Here is a 17,723-nt window from a genome sequence, read left to right as displayed (position 1 = left end):
GCCAGGGTTAGCGCCGCAAAAGCACCTCGTGAGCAAAGTTCAACCCACTGTCCTGACAGGGTATTATGCGGTCTACGGAGCAAAACTAAACAGGACAGCAAACGAGATTTGGACTACGTGAGCGAGTGAGGGACATTATTTATATTAAATAAATAGGATAAAGTAAAAGGGGAAAGGGCAAAAAGGAAATCGCAAGGCAGGTTGATGCCAACATTTCCACGTGGTCTCTGACAGCAAAGGCTTCAGCGCTGGGTGCACATTGTGAGAAAGCTCAGGCCTGAGTTTTCAGAGATGCCCAGTGTCAAAAACCCCTGAGTTCGTGCCAGCAGTAGAGCTGCTTTGCTGAATGAAGAAGTAGGGTGATGTCCTGACCTGCAAGTGCACCTGTGGCCAACACCCACAGCTGATTTCCTTATTTTGATAGCAGTCACCTGTCTAACCCCTTCGTGGCCCTGGGCCTGGTGCAATTCTTCTCAGTGTGAGCTCTAAGCCCAGCACATGAGCTGGGACAAGGAGCCTTCTGGTGACGCACAACATTGTCTTGTAAAATGCTTTTCCAAGGAACAATTAAGCATCAGTGCAAATACATAGAATGTCCTTAGAAGTGCAGGGTTCTGTATGGCCAGATGATACGCAAATCAAAGGGTTTTCTGCACTGATGAAATTCCAGGAAATATGGGGCGGGGGGGTAAGGGCTAGAGAGAGATAGCCAGAAACAAAATGCTCAGATCATCTATCCAGAAAAGTTGCTTCTCCAGCCAAATTACTCAGTCTTTTATGAGAAAGATGTCTTGGTTTGGCAAGGAGGAAAAGACAGCTCCACCAGACAATAATAATAAAAAAAAAAGCCCTAGTCGAATACTAAGTATCATTAATCCAGGGGAAACATGACTTGTTCTCTGCTGTGGTAAAACTTTCAGCTGAAACCCTGAAACCAGTAACCCTGGGACAGGTACTGGGGAGCCTGGGCTGATGCTAGCAAACACCAGAGTTTCTCTTAGCTCAACAAAAGCATTCCTGCAGATTTGTGTCCAGAAGCATCTCATTAAAATGAGATGTGAAACATTGAGATAAATGTTTAACTAAACTGATAAGCTTCTCATATACACTAAATTTACATGAGTATTGGACTTCTCCCTTCATTGGACTGGTTATGACTGACTTAGCCTGTAGCTATAACTGAGGATCTGGGGTTGCAAAGTTTATTATTACACATGCTTATGGAGTCACTAGCAAATTTATCTGTAAATCCATTTGTCTGCAAAAACTAAAAACGCCAACTCTTCACCTCAATTTAGTGCCTTACTTTCACAGTCCCTGAAGTCTCTAAATGGAGACCAGTCTCTTCTGTGAGAAGAGACACAACTACAAACCAAACGCAAACCTCTATGGCTAGAAATTGTGCTGTATCACTTTGCCCTGAATTTTGCTTCTCTTGCCAGCACTCCGGGCTGGCTGTGGGTACCACCTCAGCGGCTGTGACAGCACTGGGAGAGAGCTGCTTCCCTGCGTGTCAGCACAGGTCCTCTCCCTCTGCACCAGTGACTTGGGGCGGGTGAGCTTTGAGGAGCAGCGTCAGGCTCTCCGGCAAGTTTTTGTGCTGGCCTCCGAGTGCTCTACCGATACATGGAAGCGTCGCTCAGCATCAGGCAGGGCTGCTCGCATGAGCTGGCCCCTGGACTTCAGCAAGCCTACCACAGAAGTGAGAGGGATCCGCTGACATTATCATGTTATGCACATGCATAGGCTTTGCAGAATCAGAAGTTGCGATTATCAACTTTTAGAGGTAAAGAAAGGGTTGTAATGGACAAGACTATTTGTGGCTGTATAAAAAAAACACTACTGCTTTTGTCACTCAACTGCCTAGCTCCCACGGCTCCTTTCTTTCCTTCTTGCTCCTGTCTTGCCCGATCCATAAAAATTCAACGATTCCTGAGAAACACTGGAATCCCCACGGAGCAAGCATAAAAGAAGACCAGGTCTGGCTACAGACTTAGTATGTAACTTCAGCTAAGGAATATCACTGTACACTTATCTCCTTTAATAAACAGGAAAATTAGACACCCACTTCCCCACCCCACCCCGCCCCAGAAGTGTGCACTCTCAGAGCTGTACAAACATGCAGGTAATTATTTCTCAGTGCTTGCCACATACGTGCACCATACCCAGCCATCCAGAACCTTCTTTCTAAAAGTCATTATTTTTAAAACAAAACAAATGGTTTGCCCTCAATTTCACTTTTTTCCTAGTGTGTTTAAAAAAAAAACTTTCATAATTGCTATTACAGAAGAGACTTGCATTACATTTTCCACCACCCAGCACCCACACAGTTAGACCTTACTCGCCTCAGATACAAGAACACGTGTGCTGACTTTGAATATATACCTTACAATTTCTGACTCAATTAGCATACAGCAGCTAATAATTCCCTTTGTAATGTATTAATGGCTGTTTGCCTTTCTGCATCATTGGCTTTTTCCCTTTATTCCCACTGGTTGTCAAGTGGTGACGATGAATAAATCTAGCACCTACAGCCATGGCTTCTCGCTTTGAAAAGCTCAAGAGAGAGAATTAGAAAAATGAAAGTCTTTTTTGCATTATATCCAAACCTTGGATCCTAATCCAAACCGCCTGTAATTTAAAAAGCAGAGTATACACCACAGGTATCTTGGCTGGCTGCATCAAGGGTGAAGTTTAATGGTGTCTTGCTCAGAGCCAACGTTAGGACATTGCCAACCATTTCCTTTATTTTAACAAGTCCCCAGCACACACAGCATACCTAACACCCAGTTTCCCTTATGATGTCCACCTGCTTTCCAAGAAAAACAATCGAAAGCCTTCTGGTTATCAAGGGGACTTCAAAAAATTAAAACTGATTCCCTTTTTTCCTCTTACCAGCCGATTACGCTGACTGCGCAAAGCCATCTGACTGAAACCATCCCACATTTGACAGCAGCAGATGGCCACCAGTCTTTTTTGCCCAAACAACCCCTAAATTATACCAACAGGAACATTAAAATTGTTAATAAACTGTCCTTTTCCCCGTCAGAGAGGGGAAAGGACTGTGACCATCTGTCTCTGGGCTACAAATGAGTTGTGCCGTGTCTGGTCAGCCAGCCTGCTCCATCTCACCTGCAGCACACCTGGCCCACAAACCTCATTCACCTCCAGCAGAGAAATCCCAGGCAGCTATTCTTCTCCACCAAACATTTCTATAGCTGAAAGCTCTGGGTGTTTTGCAGTGCCAAACACTTCGTAGCACAGGAGTCTCTGTGGCCACCCACATTATACTCAAATGCACAAACGAGCCAAGAAGCCTTGCATAAACAACTTGGTACAATGTGCTGGGATGCTGCTGTATTTCTGCATGACAAGTTCATTACCGTTTGGCCTCGGCTTATGCTGGTGTACAGTGAAAAAGAAAAGGGAGAGAGAGAGACTCTTCACAGTTACATTAATTTCTTTTTATTTAATAAAAAACAGTATCAGATTAAAAATACAAACACTTTGGGTGATTATCCAGCGTTTTCCCCTGTGTGCCTCGTAGAGCTCAAACCAACCAAGGATTGGGAGAAGAAAACAAAAAAACCCCAAAAAATAACACCAAACAATTTTGGCCGGAGCTGTAAAATAATGTTGCACCAATTAAATTACACCAAATATATTATTATACCTTTGAAATGGCTTTCAGACCAATAAATAAAAAAAAAGACAAATTCAAATAAAAAAGTCAACTTTGTATTACAAAAAAATTAAATAAAAATCACAACACTAATAATAACAATGTGCAGTCAAGTTTTTTTTTCTTCTCTTCTAGGAATGATAACATGCCAGTAAACATGTAACATGCCAGTAACATGCCAGTAAATCCCTACATAACATTTCCAGTTTGGCAGCAAGCAGTCACTCACTCATTCACATTTGCACACAAGGAAGCAGGCCTGGGCAAAAGCCTTGGGAGATACGAGCTCTGGGGTGCTCCTCACTTCCCTGCCACAGCCGGCTGAGTTCCCTTCCCTTCGTCCTGAAACCTCTATAAATCCATTCAAGGTTTAGCACCAGATCTGCAGGGAAGGTGTCAATCAGTGTAACCCCACTGACATGATGCTCCGTCATGTCAACGGGACAGCGCTGATTTACACTAGCTGAGGATCTGGCTCTTATGCTCCGGGGCACGAGTTAAAAGCCATGGCTGCAAAGCACATCCTTGTTTCAGAAAGGCCATGGAGATTATGTCGAGTTGTTTTAAAACGCACCACAGCAAACTTTTTAACTAAATACACAGCAAAATGGGGTGTTGATTTCAGATGGGCACATGCAGGGCCTGTGAGAAGATGGGACATCTGAATATCGTAAAGAGAGGTACACATCTATAGAGAAATGACCTGCAATTGCCCCTCCTGAGCAAATGGACAGTGAGCCAAATTTCACTTGACCACCTGAGAGCAGGTCTCCTCATAGATTTCATGGTATTGATGCCGTTTACTCCAGGGCCAAATTTGGTCCAGTGTTTCACAATAAGTAAAGGTTCTCCACAGAGGCACATTAACTGATTTAGGAAATTCAAGCTCATTCATCTTTATGCTAGGCAGCCCAGTTGATTTTTGGGAGGAACCGGCAGACTTAAGTACCATGATACACTGAATAAGGAATCTGCAAGTGAAAGAGCTCCCTGTCCCAGATGCCAACGATTTATGGGGTTATCCCTGATTCCTAGGGAATCCACAGAGGCACTCTATTCTGTTTCCACACAGTCTCTAGGATTTTGGACACAGTGGGCCAAATTCTGCTTTCAGTTCCAGTTACAGGGTGGGAGTGAGAACAGAGCTTGCCCCATTTTCCTCTGCTCTGGGTATGCATGTAGACATAAGTTTTGCAGCTGTGGATCGCTGACATCATAGGCTGAAACCCATGACTTATTCGCACCAGTGCACCTCCAAGAAAGCCAGGGGCTATGTGCTCACGGAAATGAGACTGAAATGGGCCTTAAGATTCCAGTTTGCCCAGGCCTGCCAAACACAGTGCCTTTCTGACACAGGCTTACATTCAGGTAATCCAGTAGACCCATGTGGTACCTTTATGGGAGTTGAAGCCTTCAGTCTGGATATTTAGCTATGTCTGAGAACACAAACACATATCCTTCTAGTTTTTTTTCAAACTGGTATCATTGCACACGCAGTACCAGCTACTCTCTATAGAGAGAGGCCCATATTTTTATGCTAACTCTGTTATCAAATCTACCATTATTATTTCATCGCTCAATTCTTTCTTCTCCATTACTACCTACCTAGAAACATTTTCATTTGGAGAAAGGCATCTTCCCACTAACTTTCTGACCTCTGTCCATTTCCTACATGCTACAACCTTTTCCTTACCTAACATTCTGGTCGCAAACTACCTGTCACCCTCAAATACTACAAGCTAACAGCACGGTGGCACCATTTGCTGACAGCAACTGAACTCTAGATTGGAGGGTCAGTTAACCCTTGAGACCCTTTGTTAGATCCATCTTTGTCTGGGCATTCATCTGGCTGGCCATTTTGAAAGAGTCACAAACTGAACACATGGGTTGAAATGCCTTAAAAGCTCATTTAGCTGCTGATAACATCCGTTCCTTCCAGCTCCCATTATCGTTTCTGTGACTGTTTTTGCTGGTAGGAGTGGTAGTTAGAAACAATTTTAGGGCCTCCTGCTCACTGAAGAGCAATGGCTGTGGGAAGGGCCAGATCTGCAAGCCTGCTCCACTGCTTGTCCACATACACCTCGTGAGGTTATTCTGGGGTGAGTCTCTTAAATTATCTGTCCCAGAACGCGTTCAGAACCTCTCACGTCACCCTGGTGGAAGGGACCACGGTGACCACCTAGTCTGGCCTCCTGCATAATGCAAGCCAAAGATTTCCAATGTGCAATGACTGTATCCAGATGAATAACTTCAGGGGGAAATAAAGGCTCTCTTTCTAAAAGACATCCAAATCTGACTTGAAGAATTCAGCTCATCTCTTGATAAAGCTAATCTAATATTAATTACAAACCTCTCAAAATGTGTGTCCCTCACTTCCAGTTTTAATTCTGTCTAGCTTTGACTTCAAGCCATCAAATCTTGATGCTTTTGTCTGCTAGATCCTGATGTGCTTTCATCACATATACAAAGACCAAAGGTTTTTCTCTGGCCAGGTAGGTAATATTTTGAGAACACAAAATTAGAGAAGTGTGAGATGGCTTTGGGGCTACTTCACTAGGAGTTCAGCTAAGTAGGTACAGCCAGGTCCTTTGAAGCAAAACCTACCATTGTCAGCAAATCAGTGATCTGGCTTACTCCATCATAAAGGTACACAGAAAAACTCCCTTCCCTCCCTTTCCATCTTCCCTCTGCTAGTTGAGCTTGTTGCAGATCTCTAGGGCTTTCTTGTAGACCTGAGTCACATCATCCATGTCTGTGAGAAGGGAAAAACTGCTGTCCCCCAGACGGTTGCGATAGCGTTTTAGATACTGTGGCCGTGGGCGGTTCTGAAGTCCTTCGAAGTCTTGGATCTGGAGGAAATTTTCAGCAGAGACACAGCTCCGTATCCTCTGTCTGTTTGGCCTGTTCTCTTGCAAATCCAGCAAATCAAAGGAGTCACTGGACAAAATACTGTCATCACTAATCACGCTGGAAGGGCGACTGTAACTTCGAGGTAATGCATCCCCAGGCAGGACCACTTCTTCCATGGCCTCCAGCGTTGGTGTGTCAGGGCTAATCAAAGCAGATTCAGTACTGCTGGTAGAATACTTGCTGTTATGTTTCAAGATGCCCTTACGCCTGCAGGAATGGCTGTAAGACCCATTTCTGGATGGCTCTGTGACCCCCAGAGAAGTGTCACTGTTTACTGTCTCATCATTATTGTCCAAGAGTTCAGAAGATTCGCTTCGTTCTGGAGAGGAGTAATAGCCAGACTCCCTCTGCTGAGTCTTCTTTAAGATTCCTTTTTTTGGCATTAGTGAAGACTGCTTAGTGCCATACTTGCCTGCTACCTCTCCCTCCACAACACTTTTAATGGCTACACCAGTCCTGCACAACTCTTGCTCCAGCTTAAAAGCAGAGGGTAACACCGGGCTGACCACTCCTTCAATGAAACCTGCACTGTGAGATCGATGTTCACTGTTGCTCCTTTTCTTCAGGATGCCTTTGGGTCTCTTGGAGGTGGGTTTGGATGCATTTTCAGCTCCTCCTTCCTGGATGGACTGTGCAATGTCATTTTCCTTTTTTGATTTTTTCAGAGACCTTTGTCTCTCTAGTGTGACTTCAGGACCTTTGGGCTTAGAAAGGCACTTCATTTTGGTGTCAGTCTCTGGTTGGAGGCCAGTAGAACGGTGATGCCAATCAATGAACCTTGCCAGCAATGGGGACTCAGAGTCCCTCATGGCATCACAGTCACAAACGCTACTCTTGTAGCCCCAGTTAACCCACCAGTGGTTGGCAATGTCTTCAATGGTTGCGCGGCGTTCAGGGTTCACCATCAGCATCCATCTGATAAGACCACGAGCATCTATGGACAAATAATGGAATATAAAATATTTAGAATATGGGCACTCTTAGTTTTGTCAGTTTAAAATGGAAGTGTGAAGCCAATCAAATGAGAAAAAATAATGCTTCTTACAACAGGAGAAATGAAAGGGGGCAAGGCTTTGGCCATCAGTCAATGTCAGGAAATGCATTTGTGTACTACTTCTTATCAGAAGAATATGATTCACCCTGGGAAATGTACACCGGGTTATCAAAGAAATTAATATGTGTACCGTATTAGTCAGTGAATAGTTCCATATTACTGAAGGAATGCACCAACCTATCAACTCTAATAATTACAAAACTTAGAAGAAAACAAAGGGGAATTGAGATATTTTAAATGATCTACACATTACTGCTTTTGTATTTACTTTTTCCATAAACAGTGTAGTCTTCTGTATATTTTAAAGCTATATTTTCATAAAGAGAGCAAGAAGGCAGAAAATTGAAAGGGATGGCAAACAAATGATAGAAGATAAATATTCATTTAAATATAACATATACATAGATGTTTAAAGCTGGAAGGAGTCATTATAATCAATGACCTGGACTTAGTTGACGCTCTTCTGTCAGGCAACTGCTTAATGTGTTATCCTCTAAGCAGAAGTAAATGCCTACATAGTGGCATTAATTCAGATTTTGGCCTGGATAAGAGACTGCGTCGCTCTGACCATTCATCTTCTCTCTGCTTGTGATATACCACAGTGTAGTTAAGAGGACTGATTTGTACCAGTATGTTGTATCGGTTTACAGCTTGTCTGAACAATTCCACTTGCAATAGCTAACAGACCTTCCACTGTCATAGATCTAGTTAAAAGAGCCCGCTACAGCTTCCCCAAGGCAATAAAAGCTATCTGCTATAAAACTTTGATTTCAAAAGACCTTTTGGTAAATGCTGTACCCAGATGGGAATTGATAGCAGATGAAGTCAGTAGGGGAAAGAGATATTTTTTTTCTTCATTGTTCTAATATGACACCAAAACATGTTGGAAGAAGCTGGGCAAACGCTCCATTCTGAACTCCTGTCAGCTCAATACATTGCCCTCACTCCTTTTTTATACCTGAGGTCTGTGTTGGCTCACGATATTCTCCACTGCTGATCTGCCTGATGAGATTTTTGTGATCGAAGCCATCAAAGGGCATCGTTCCATAAACCAGAGTGTAAAGCAATACACCAAGGGCCCAGCTGTCAACCTGAAATACAGAGACAATGTGTGTGAAGCCCAGGAAAGCTGATCCCCACCCTTCTCCGTGCCATTAGCACCACAAGAGCAGCACCACGTCTAGCTGCGCCTACTGATGGGCAAACTGGCATCTAACATCTGACTAACCGCAGGCAAAGCAAACGAAAGCAAACGAAGGCAGCTTGAGAACTTACAATACGGGAGAGACCCAAGCAAACCCACACGTGCATAATACTAGCATTAAGACTAACCCTCAAGAACATTATCATCAAAGACATCCCCATAACACCACAGAAAAGCTGACCCTTCTTACCTCTGGGCCTCTGTAAGGTCGTCCATTAACTATTTCAGGAGAAGCATACAGTGGGCTTCCGCAAAAGGTCTGCAGAAACTTGTCTTTGTGATAAAGGTTGGAGAGTCCAAAATCAGCAATCTGCAAATAGAATTGCACAAGGCATCTGTAGTATTAACAATACCTTAATGCAACAGAAAATCCTTTATCAGGAAAGACTTAGCTATATTTGACCCTGCTGTAGGGCAGGGACCTCAACGTGGATAATCTCTCAAGTTCCCTGGCCAACCCATTATTCTATGATATTTTGACTTTTCTCTCTAAAGATCCTCCAGAGAAGGAGAAGAGTCACCCGGTTAAATCATCCAGATTAGGAACAAGGATGCTTTCACAGACGGGTCACTGACTGACTGCACAACCATCAGTCAGTAATTTTATCCTGGATGAATTGCATACGTTTGCAAAGACAATCTCATACTGGGAGGCACTGGGCCTGCTGTCCACTGATTGCTCTTCATCTTGTATAATCATTAATACCAAAGGAAAGCAAGCAGAAAGTACCATTCTTATTGCGCACATGCAAGCCGAAAGCCAAGACCGTAAAATCCAACAGGAGGAGTGAGGCAGGAGTGTCACAGGAAACTAAGCATTACAGAAGAAAGGGATTTTTTAAATCATCTGAACTTAGCTATGCTTGAAGGAGGGGGAAAGTGAGGCACTCACTAATTCTTCCAGATTCAGGGACTCCAGCTGAGGAATCTGAGCTGTTCAGCACATGAGATGTCTATCATGAGATAATAAACACAAGTCTGGTTCCTAACTGGAAACAATGGGCCCAGATCCGGCTTTCCCAACACAAACAAAACTTCCCTTGAGACTGTTGGGAATTTTGCCCATGTAGGAATTGCAAGATCAGGTCCAAATATTTTGTTTACTTCAATTCTCTGTTCTTGTTCTTACAAAACAAAGGCTGAGGATAGCAACGCTAAATACTCCCACAACCTTTGCATTTCCTTTGTTTCTCTAGCACAAAGCAACACATCTCATTTTTTATCTTGTTTAAAACCCAAACGCTTCTGTTTCCCAGAGGTACTTTTATTACTGCCCGCTATTGACATAAGGCATACATAAAAGACACAAAGCACAGGCATAAAAAAGGTATTATAGCTATAAGAGACAGGAGTTTTCTCTGGGTTTTCTTCACCTTATTCGGGTCTTTTCTACCAGAAAAAAAGTAAAACCCGGGAATTTTCACAAGAGAAAATTCAAGAAAACGCAAAGTGAACAGAAAAGAAAAGGATTTACCAGCAGCATCATTCACTCCTGGCTTCCTAATACGTGTATCATCAGTGCCTCTAATACCTGCTTAATTACAATGTCTAGTGAACTCTTGGGAGACATAAAGTCTTTGTCTCTACTATCTAAACTCCTACAGCTACACCTAAAAATGCCACAGCTGAGACCAAAAGGAACACAGTTGGTGAAGTATGGACAGAAGTTTCCAATTTTCTTTCTTTACTCCAAAATAGAAATACATATATACACACTTTATCTATAAATAGATATAGATATATAGATATATAGATATATAGATATATAGATATATAGATATAGATACTTTTATGTTAGAAATATAACTTTTTTTTAACATATAATTTTCACAAAATTTTTAAAGTCACAGAGCAAATATGAGATTTCACACTTCACCCTCTCCTATTTTGATGTTCTGCTTGTGCAGGTGTTCCACTGACAATTTGGACTCATAATATCCTGCTCAAAGAGAAGCTGATTCCTGTTCATTAATATTAATTCATCTCACCGTGTCCATTCATAGTTTGAATTCACTCAGTCCCCCAAACAGCGTATTATCAACCCACAGCAGAAAATTCAGTTCTTAAATAAATGTGGTTTGTAAAATCTTCATTGTATGGCTGGAATGTCATTGAAAACAGCTGGTGTACAATTGCAGTCTGCAAACATATTCTCATGGCTCAGATTGCACTTAATTGCCCTAAATTCCACTTTCTTATCAAGTCACCCTGCCTGGCTTGCAGGAAGTTGGTTTTAAGCCTTATGAAGTGTACCCTGTCAATCAGGGGAAGAATGGGATCATTTCAGTGTTAAAACTTCGTGCTGGTCATTGAGTTTTATTTTAGTTCAGGATGCAGCTAAGACAAGGACAAACACTGCACAGTGTGATTCCTTAAGAAAATACATTCCCTTAACACCATGGAATGTATAAAATGCATGTGGATGTGCATGAATATATATATAGGGATACACATACCATTGTTCACACTAAGAAACTCTCAGACTTGGGCATTCATGTTTTCATTTTGACCATTCAGGAAAAGAGTATTTATGTTACAGTCCACTCCCATACTCACAGACTGATGTTTATCAGCTTTTCCCATTAAAACTGTCATGCCCCCCAAAACAAGATTAATAGAAGCCAACATTACTTCATGTTCTTGGCACTTAAATGGAACTAAGGCATCAAGTCAAAAATACTTCCTAAATTGGGAGGAGCGGGGAAGTGGACTTTTATTCGCCTCGCTTCAGGAGGTGTATGTTTCATATTTACTGTTAGCTATGATAAACCAGATGTAATTTATTGTTTAAGTGTGGACTATAAATTCCATGAAGTTCACACTCATGGAAACTGTCAGTTTTATCCCACTTAAAAATCTATCTCTTTGTACTGTAGATAGAGAAATAATTAGGTCTCTTAAAGCAAATGAAACCTATGTTCAGTGAGTGAGACTTCCAGCAAGGTAAATCCCAATTACATACACTTACTCAGTATATATGAAACCCTCATGGGGTTTTAGTGGTTAGTCTGATTGGTGTCCCCTTACTGGCCCAAGAGAAAGTGCAGTTAGTAGGATTATGTTACTATTATACTTGGATTTTTCTCTCCTTCTATCACTTTGGGGTTGATCATACAGTTTACGTCAACCTCTGCTAAACAGCTCTTTTCGGTGCAACTCCCAGCCCAGGAGCTGCCACAGCTCTACTGTGAACAAGGAGGTCCCCTCCATCATGCCAGGCTGCATGACAGAGGTGTCCCTGGGGGTAGGTTGTGCCACAGGGCAGGAACACGGTATTTGGATAGACCCGCAAAAGGCACTAATTCCCTGGCTGCTGCACTGGGCAGCAGTTTCTCTCCACCTCCCTGCATGCAGTTTTGGGGATTTAGGCACCGGAGAGAGCTGCAGTGCTTGGGGACATGTGGTCCTCATCAGGCCAAACTGCTGGAGCCGTGGGAGAATGGAGGCAGCTACACGCTCACACCGCTGCTAGTTCTTCTAGTAAATTCATATCTACAATGAACCAAAACCTAGCATCCTCAGTCCTTTTAAAACTAATGGAGGGAAGGCGGAACCACCAGGATGCTTTTTTGAAGACCACCAAAGGCAGATGCCTAAAGCCGTCACGAATCTCTTCCCACAAAGAGCTTTCTAACTCACCAACTCAGGGCAGCTCTGTGGTGCTTCGGGGTTGCCTTAGCCCTGCTGCCTGTCTGACCCTGCCCACCTCCAGCTGCGTTAGGATTATGAACGACGATATGCTCTCGATGGGATGAAAATGCCAGCAAGAGGCTGCTCTGCCACTGTGCGGCGGGGGCAGCAGCTGTACCCACCCCCGGGAACCTGGGGCAAGCAGAGGGAGCAGCTCCAAGTTACCCAGAGCTGGAGGGTGGAAGGCAGTAAGCGCGGGCAGCTGAAAGGAGAACGGAGTAAATTTTAAGGTGAACTGTGCCGTTAGCAGCTGGCACGTGAATGTGAGTAAGGAGAGGCTTGTAAATGCTGCCGAAACCCTAATGTCATCATTGCATTATTTCTCTAAAGAATGCGGCACCATGAACAAGGTAAGAAAGCAAGTAACATTTTGCTACCCTGGGAGGCTGCAGTGCCTTGGTGAGGTTTAGCTCTAGGATTGTGCCCCACTGTTGACCTCCGCAGACAGGCTAGCTCCCAGGAGAAACATTCACACTCAGGGTTTCTGCTAGGTAGTTGGGTGTCTATCTGGGGAGCAAGGCAAGGTACTGTTTGATTAATTGGCTGGATGAACTCCTTGTATCCCACAGATCTGCGTGCATGTTCAGTCTCACAAGTGTTTTAAACTCATTTTATTCACTTGTGTTTGCTGCATTTAGGGGTTTGAAGTAATAGTTTGCAGGAAATATTACCGCATACACCAAGTCCCTGAAAAACATCATTATATACCACAGATCAGATTGTTTTCTTCCCCTCATCACCCTCCACCTCTGGCCTGTGGACCTGCAGAACTCTTCAAAACATGTAATTTTCTGTCAGCTTTCAGACACTGGTGTTTCCTAGTTGCTGCACTCCAACACATGACTCTATTTCCAGAGACTTTTACTCACTATTGTAACTCTTAAAAAAAAGCTGATTATGTCTCCATACACTGCTTCATGACCTTCATTTAATCAGCTAAAATTTAAGAATCATTTCCAAGTTAGTGTAGTATCATGTAAAATGGCTTGGGGCCCTTTTAGGTCGGACAATAATTTCTAATGGATTACTTGTCCTCTTTATTTCCTGTTCTAAAAGTATTGCTTAAGTTGCTATACATGGATCTATTTTTACAATATCTTATTTTTTCTTCACATTACTATGACATGTTGTGTATATCATAATATATAGATCACTGGCTTCTTCAGAAACATGTATTTAATTGCACATTGCACCCAAGAACAAAGGGATTCCTTTAATTTTCTCATTCTTAGAATCAAACTGCCAATTTTGTAAGTGCTTTGTAATCCACTGAATGAAATATAAATACTGGGAAAGTACAGATAAGACTATCACTCCCCTCTTCTAGGAAATGCCTTCCGCTGAGTATTTGAAGCCATCAGTCAATACCAAACCCCAAACTGCATATTTCTCTTTTTTCCACCTGAATAAACCATATATAAGTACTCTCTGCAGAATGAGGACCTGATAAATTTACTCCTAATAAATAATTTACAGCTCCATATGTGTCTCCTTGCCAACGGTTACTGTTTAGTGAAACAAAGAAAAAGTGGGAAGTAAAATTCTGTGCAAGTAACATAGAAACCACAGTAACATATTCGAAGCTTCAGCATCAGGGAAATAGTGGCAGCGTGCATAACATCAAGTATTCAAAGTCGATCTTAGTCACGAGGTGTAAAAAAAGAGAGTGGGGAGAAAAAGGAAAACAATACAAAAAGTCATCTCTTGAAGTAACTCAAATTCAAACACTATTGATAGTAAGATGTCTGAAATTCCAACTGCTTTCCAAGCTCGGTCTATTTTTTAGCTTCCTTTTCACCCTTTGCAGAAATAGTTACCAGGGGACAACAAGGGAGCTTGCAGCCACCTACCCACGCTGAGGCAGCCTTGCCCGCTCAAAGGCGTGCCTTACGGTTTGCAGAGAAGTAACCGAGGAAAGGCTGGAAATATGCAAAATACCTACACGGCAGCTTAAACACAGCTCAGTTCAGGAAAGGGAAGCCTTCAAGAAAAAGACGTCGAAATGATTGGAAGAGATGCGGGGAGTTGCAGCTACCCAAATTTCTTCCACAGCAGTGCCACTCACTATGGCAGCTGAAATGCCTCTGTGGTTCTGAAGCCCCTGGGTCACCTCCATGGTCAGGAGGGGAACACAACACTATGCGTCGCTGCCCCATCCTCCCGCTCTCCCCGCAGGACGATTAGACTCCCATAAAGAAGAGAGGGGAGGGAGCGGAGCCTTCTGACAAAGCACAGCTCCCCAGAGGCTTGGGGAAGTGATTGGTTTTGCATATGAGGACCACAGTGCAGAGATCCAGGCCACCGCAGCTAGCAAATTCCCCAAATTCCTCTTTTCTCTCAAGAATTCTCTGATTAGCTGGGAAGATAGTTTGGCGAGCAATGCGGAAAGAAAGGTCATCCTGCCTGCGGAAGCCTGTTTCGTATACAATGTCCTAGAAAGGCTACTTCTTGTTTTCAGCGCTGCTGAGAACAGCTCGGGCTGCTGCAGCCAGTGTCCTTGTAGGAACAGGAGTGGGGAGGTTCGCTCTAACACTGGATGTTAACAGCAAAACATCCAAGTATTGCATTGGATGGGCCTTCTGTAAAAGCCTATTTTTAGAAACCACATATTTATGTGCCTTTAATCCACTAGTTGATCCAAGTTAGCTTCTGTCATCAGCGTTACACAGATGGCAGCTACCATATGTTACTTTCCATTTCCATTGCACATCAGCTTAAAATGAAGACAATCTCTCCCGCGTGAAGCGTCGAAGGCAGTGCATGCAGCCCCGTGGCTTTCAGTGGAGACAAAATGAAGATCCAGGCTATTTAGATACTCCGCTTCACAGGGAGCTCCTCGATTCCTTTGTTAATTAAGCAAGGATGCCCAAGCGTCAGCAGAAACTCTTCGTCGTCCCTCCCTCTGTTTGCCCATAGATGAGCACACCCAGCCACCCTCACATCCAGCTACCCAGGAAGGAACAAAGTTGAAAGTGAAACAGGTTCAGCCACCTGGAAACTACACTCATCTCTGCATTATTTATCTTTGCACTACAGCTATTAGGAAAAAAAAAAGAAGGAAAAAAAGGTCATTCCCATGCTTTCACTGCGGAGAAATGACATGGAAATGACATCACTGACATCACTATCCAAAGTATACGTTTGTGTCTGGAGTTCCAAGGCCATTTCCTAGTGAAGCACATGTGCTTTACTAGGTTTATTTTGAAACTCTATTTGCTTATTTTCCAGCCATGATCAAAAGGACATTCAGAGTGTTCTGTAGAAGGCACTTGAACCCTGTAGACCAGGAGATTTTTTTCCTAGCCCCAGCAGCAGCCAGCAATAATATCATTTGTACAATAAACCCGACTGCACAAAATGCTCTGCTGTTTCCTACCAGTAAATAGATGCTACTTCGGGAATCGTGGCCCATGGGTGGCAGGACAGGACCTTCTCCTCCAAATTATGCAAAGCTGCATTTAGCATGTATGACTTGTCACCAGTGGTGCTCTTCCCCCAACCTCCAAACCCCTGAGCCTCTTGCCAGATGCTGTTGCTTAGTAGCTGTTGCCATAACACTGGCTCTTCTAATACCTTGGATAAAAATGTTACAAAACATGCAAATCCATTCTGAGAAGCTGAGAAAAAGAATCCTACCTTAATATTAAAATTGTCATCAAGAAGGATGTTTTCCAATTTTAGGTCCCTGTGGACAACACCGTTCTGAAACAAGGAAGAAAAAAACAGGGAGGAGAACATGAGAAAATATTGGGAAAATTAAAGGTGAGCTGGCAGGGTGGTCTTTGCATCTACATTGCAGGGCTGATTTCACTGTCATAACACTCACAGCCCAGTGACTAGTGACAGGCGATGTATTAGTCACTTGGTGTGTGGTTAAGGGAAGAATGACTGGAATCTGTCCTCCCACAAAGCCTCTAAAACAGCAGGGGCAGGGCTGGGGGGTGTCTTTTCGGAACTTAATTCCAGCCCGGATCCTGCCCCCACCGCATGAAAGCAATATATTCTTCCCAGGCACCAGAAAACAATATCTGTCAATGACGTTAGTCCTTACAAAAGCCTTCGCTCCTCCAGTGTGCAGCCACATGAATTGGGGGAGTTATAATCCTAAAGGACCATAAATGTTAGGGATGGAAGCGAACAAGCTGGGTTTAGGTCAGAGCCGTCTTTAAAGAAATTTGGGAAAAATTAACTGCACAGGGAAGGGCGCTGCAGCTTTTCAGTGCTGTGCAGTGAGGACTTTGAGAACCACGCTCATTTATCAGAATTCAAGTGGAGGTTAAAGTGTTTAAGAATTCAAATAAAAAATTGTGTTAGCTGCTCATTGCCTTTAGCATCATGCAAGTTTTGGCTCTACACAGTTGGTTCATAAGCAGGGATAAAAGGTCCATGATGACAGCCAGTCAGCTACCTTCGGTTTAATTGCTTAAACTGTCATTCTAGTGGATACCATGACACATAAAGTCATTAGCAAAAGGTATCTTTCTAGTGCTCCTGCTACATCTGGCAAATTTACTTTTGCCTATCCAGAATGAAAACATGCTAAAGCTCATACATGAACACTCATACCTTTTCTCTTGGCTTTTTTCTTTCATATATTTTATCCCCTATTCTAAAGTTGTTCACTTGTATATTCAAATTGCAAACTATAATTTGTTGGAATGTATTGATATTAATGTTGTAGAAGTTCTATGGGATGCCTTTTCTAGTTTATGTTAATTTTTTTTTTTTAATGTCAGGAGAATTATTTCCAAGGCAAAAATGCAATGCAGGGCTAATGTGAGGGAGTGGCTGGTATCTGCCATAACACAGGAAAACATCCTTTAAAAACAGGCAGTGAACTACTGTAGCACTTTTAATTAAGATCTCCTGTTGTACTGATATAATCACATGCTGTCATACTTAATAATGAATGCTGTTGCTTTAGACATGCTTTGAAATATATAAGTCACTACTCAGCCTTCAAATAGCATTTTTTAATATCAAATCCTTTGCTCACCTTGTGGCAGTAATGTACAGCAGAGACTATTTGTCGAAAGAAGTGTCTTGTCTCTCTTTCACTCAGTCGCCGCCTCTCACTGATGTAATCATACAACTCTCCTTTACTTGCATACTCCATGATGATCACAATCTTATCTTTATTTTCAAACACTGCACAGGATAAAAGAAAAAAAAATGCCACAGTT

At 42.8% G+C, this 17,723-nt stretch overlaps 1 protein-coding gene across 1 annotated transcript in view; it reads right to left on the bottom strand.

The window, feature by feature from the left end:
* Positions 1 to 3,449: 3,449 nt before the first annotated feature.
* NUAK1 (NUAK family kinase 1) overlaps positions 3,450 to 17,723 on the bottom strand; it is a 53,280-nt gene continuing 39,006 nt past the window's right edge. The window contains exons 3-7 of the mRNA XM_075501964.1: positions 17,537 to 17,688; positions 16,177 to 16,242; positions 9,041 to 9,160; positions 8,605 to 8,737; positions 3,450 to 7,526 (exon numbers count right to left, since the gene is read on the bottom strand). Of these exons, the coding sequence (XP_075358079.1) occupies positions 6,373 to 7,526; positions 8,605 to 8,737; positions 9,041 to 9,160; positions 16,177 to 16,242; positions 17,537 to 17,688 (1,625 nt within the window). The 3' untranslated portion in view covers positions 3,450 to 6,372. The remainder of the gene's footprint in view (positions 7,527 to 8,604; positions 8,738 to 9,040; positions 9,161 to 16,176; positions 16,243 to 17,536; positions 17,689 to 17,723) is intronic.

Source organism: Mycteria americana, chromosome 1 (genome assembly GCF_035582795.1).
Source record: "Mycteria americana isolate JAX WOST 10 ecotype Jacksonville Zoo and Gardens chromosome 1, USCA_MyAme_1.0, whole genome shotgun sequence".
In the NCBI taxonomy this organism is placed as follows: Eukaryota; Metazoa; Chordata; class Aves; order Ciconiiformes; family Ciconiidae; genus Mycteria; species Mycteria americana.
Note: the sequence above shows the minus strand (reverse complement) of the source record. Positions and strands in the feature narration are given on the sequence as shown.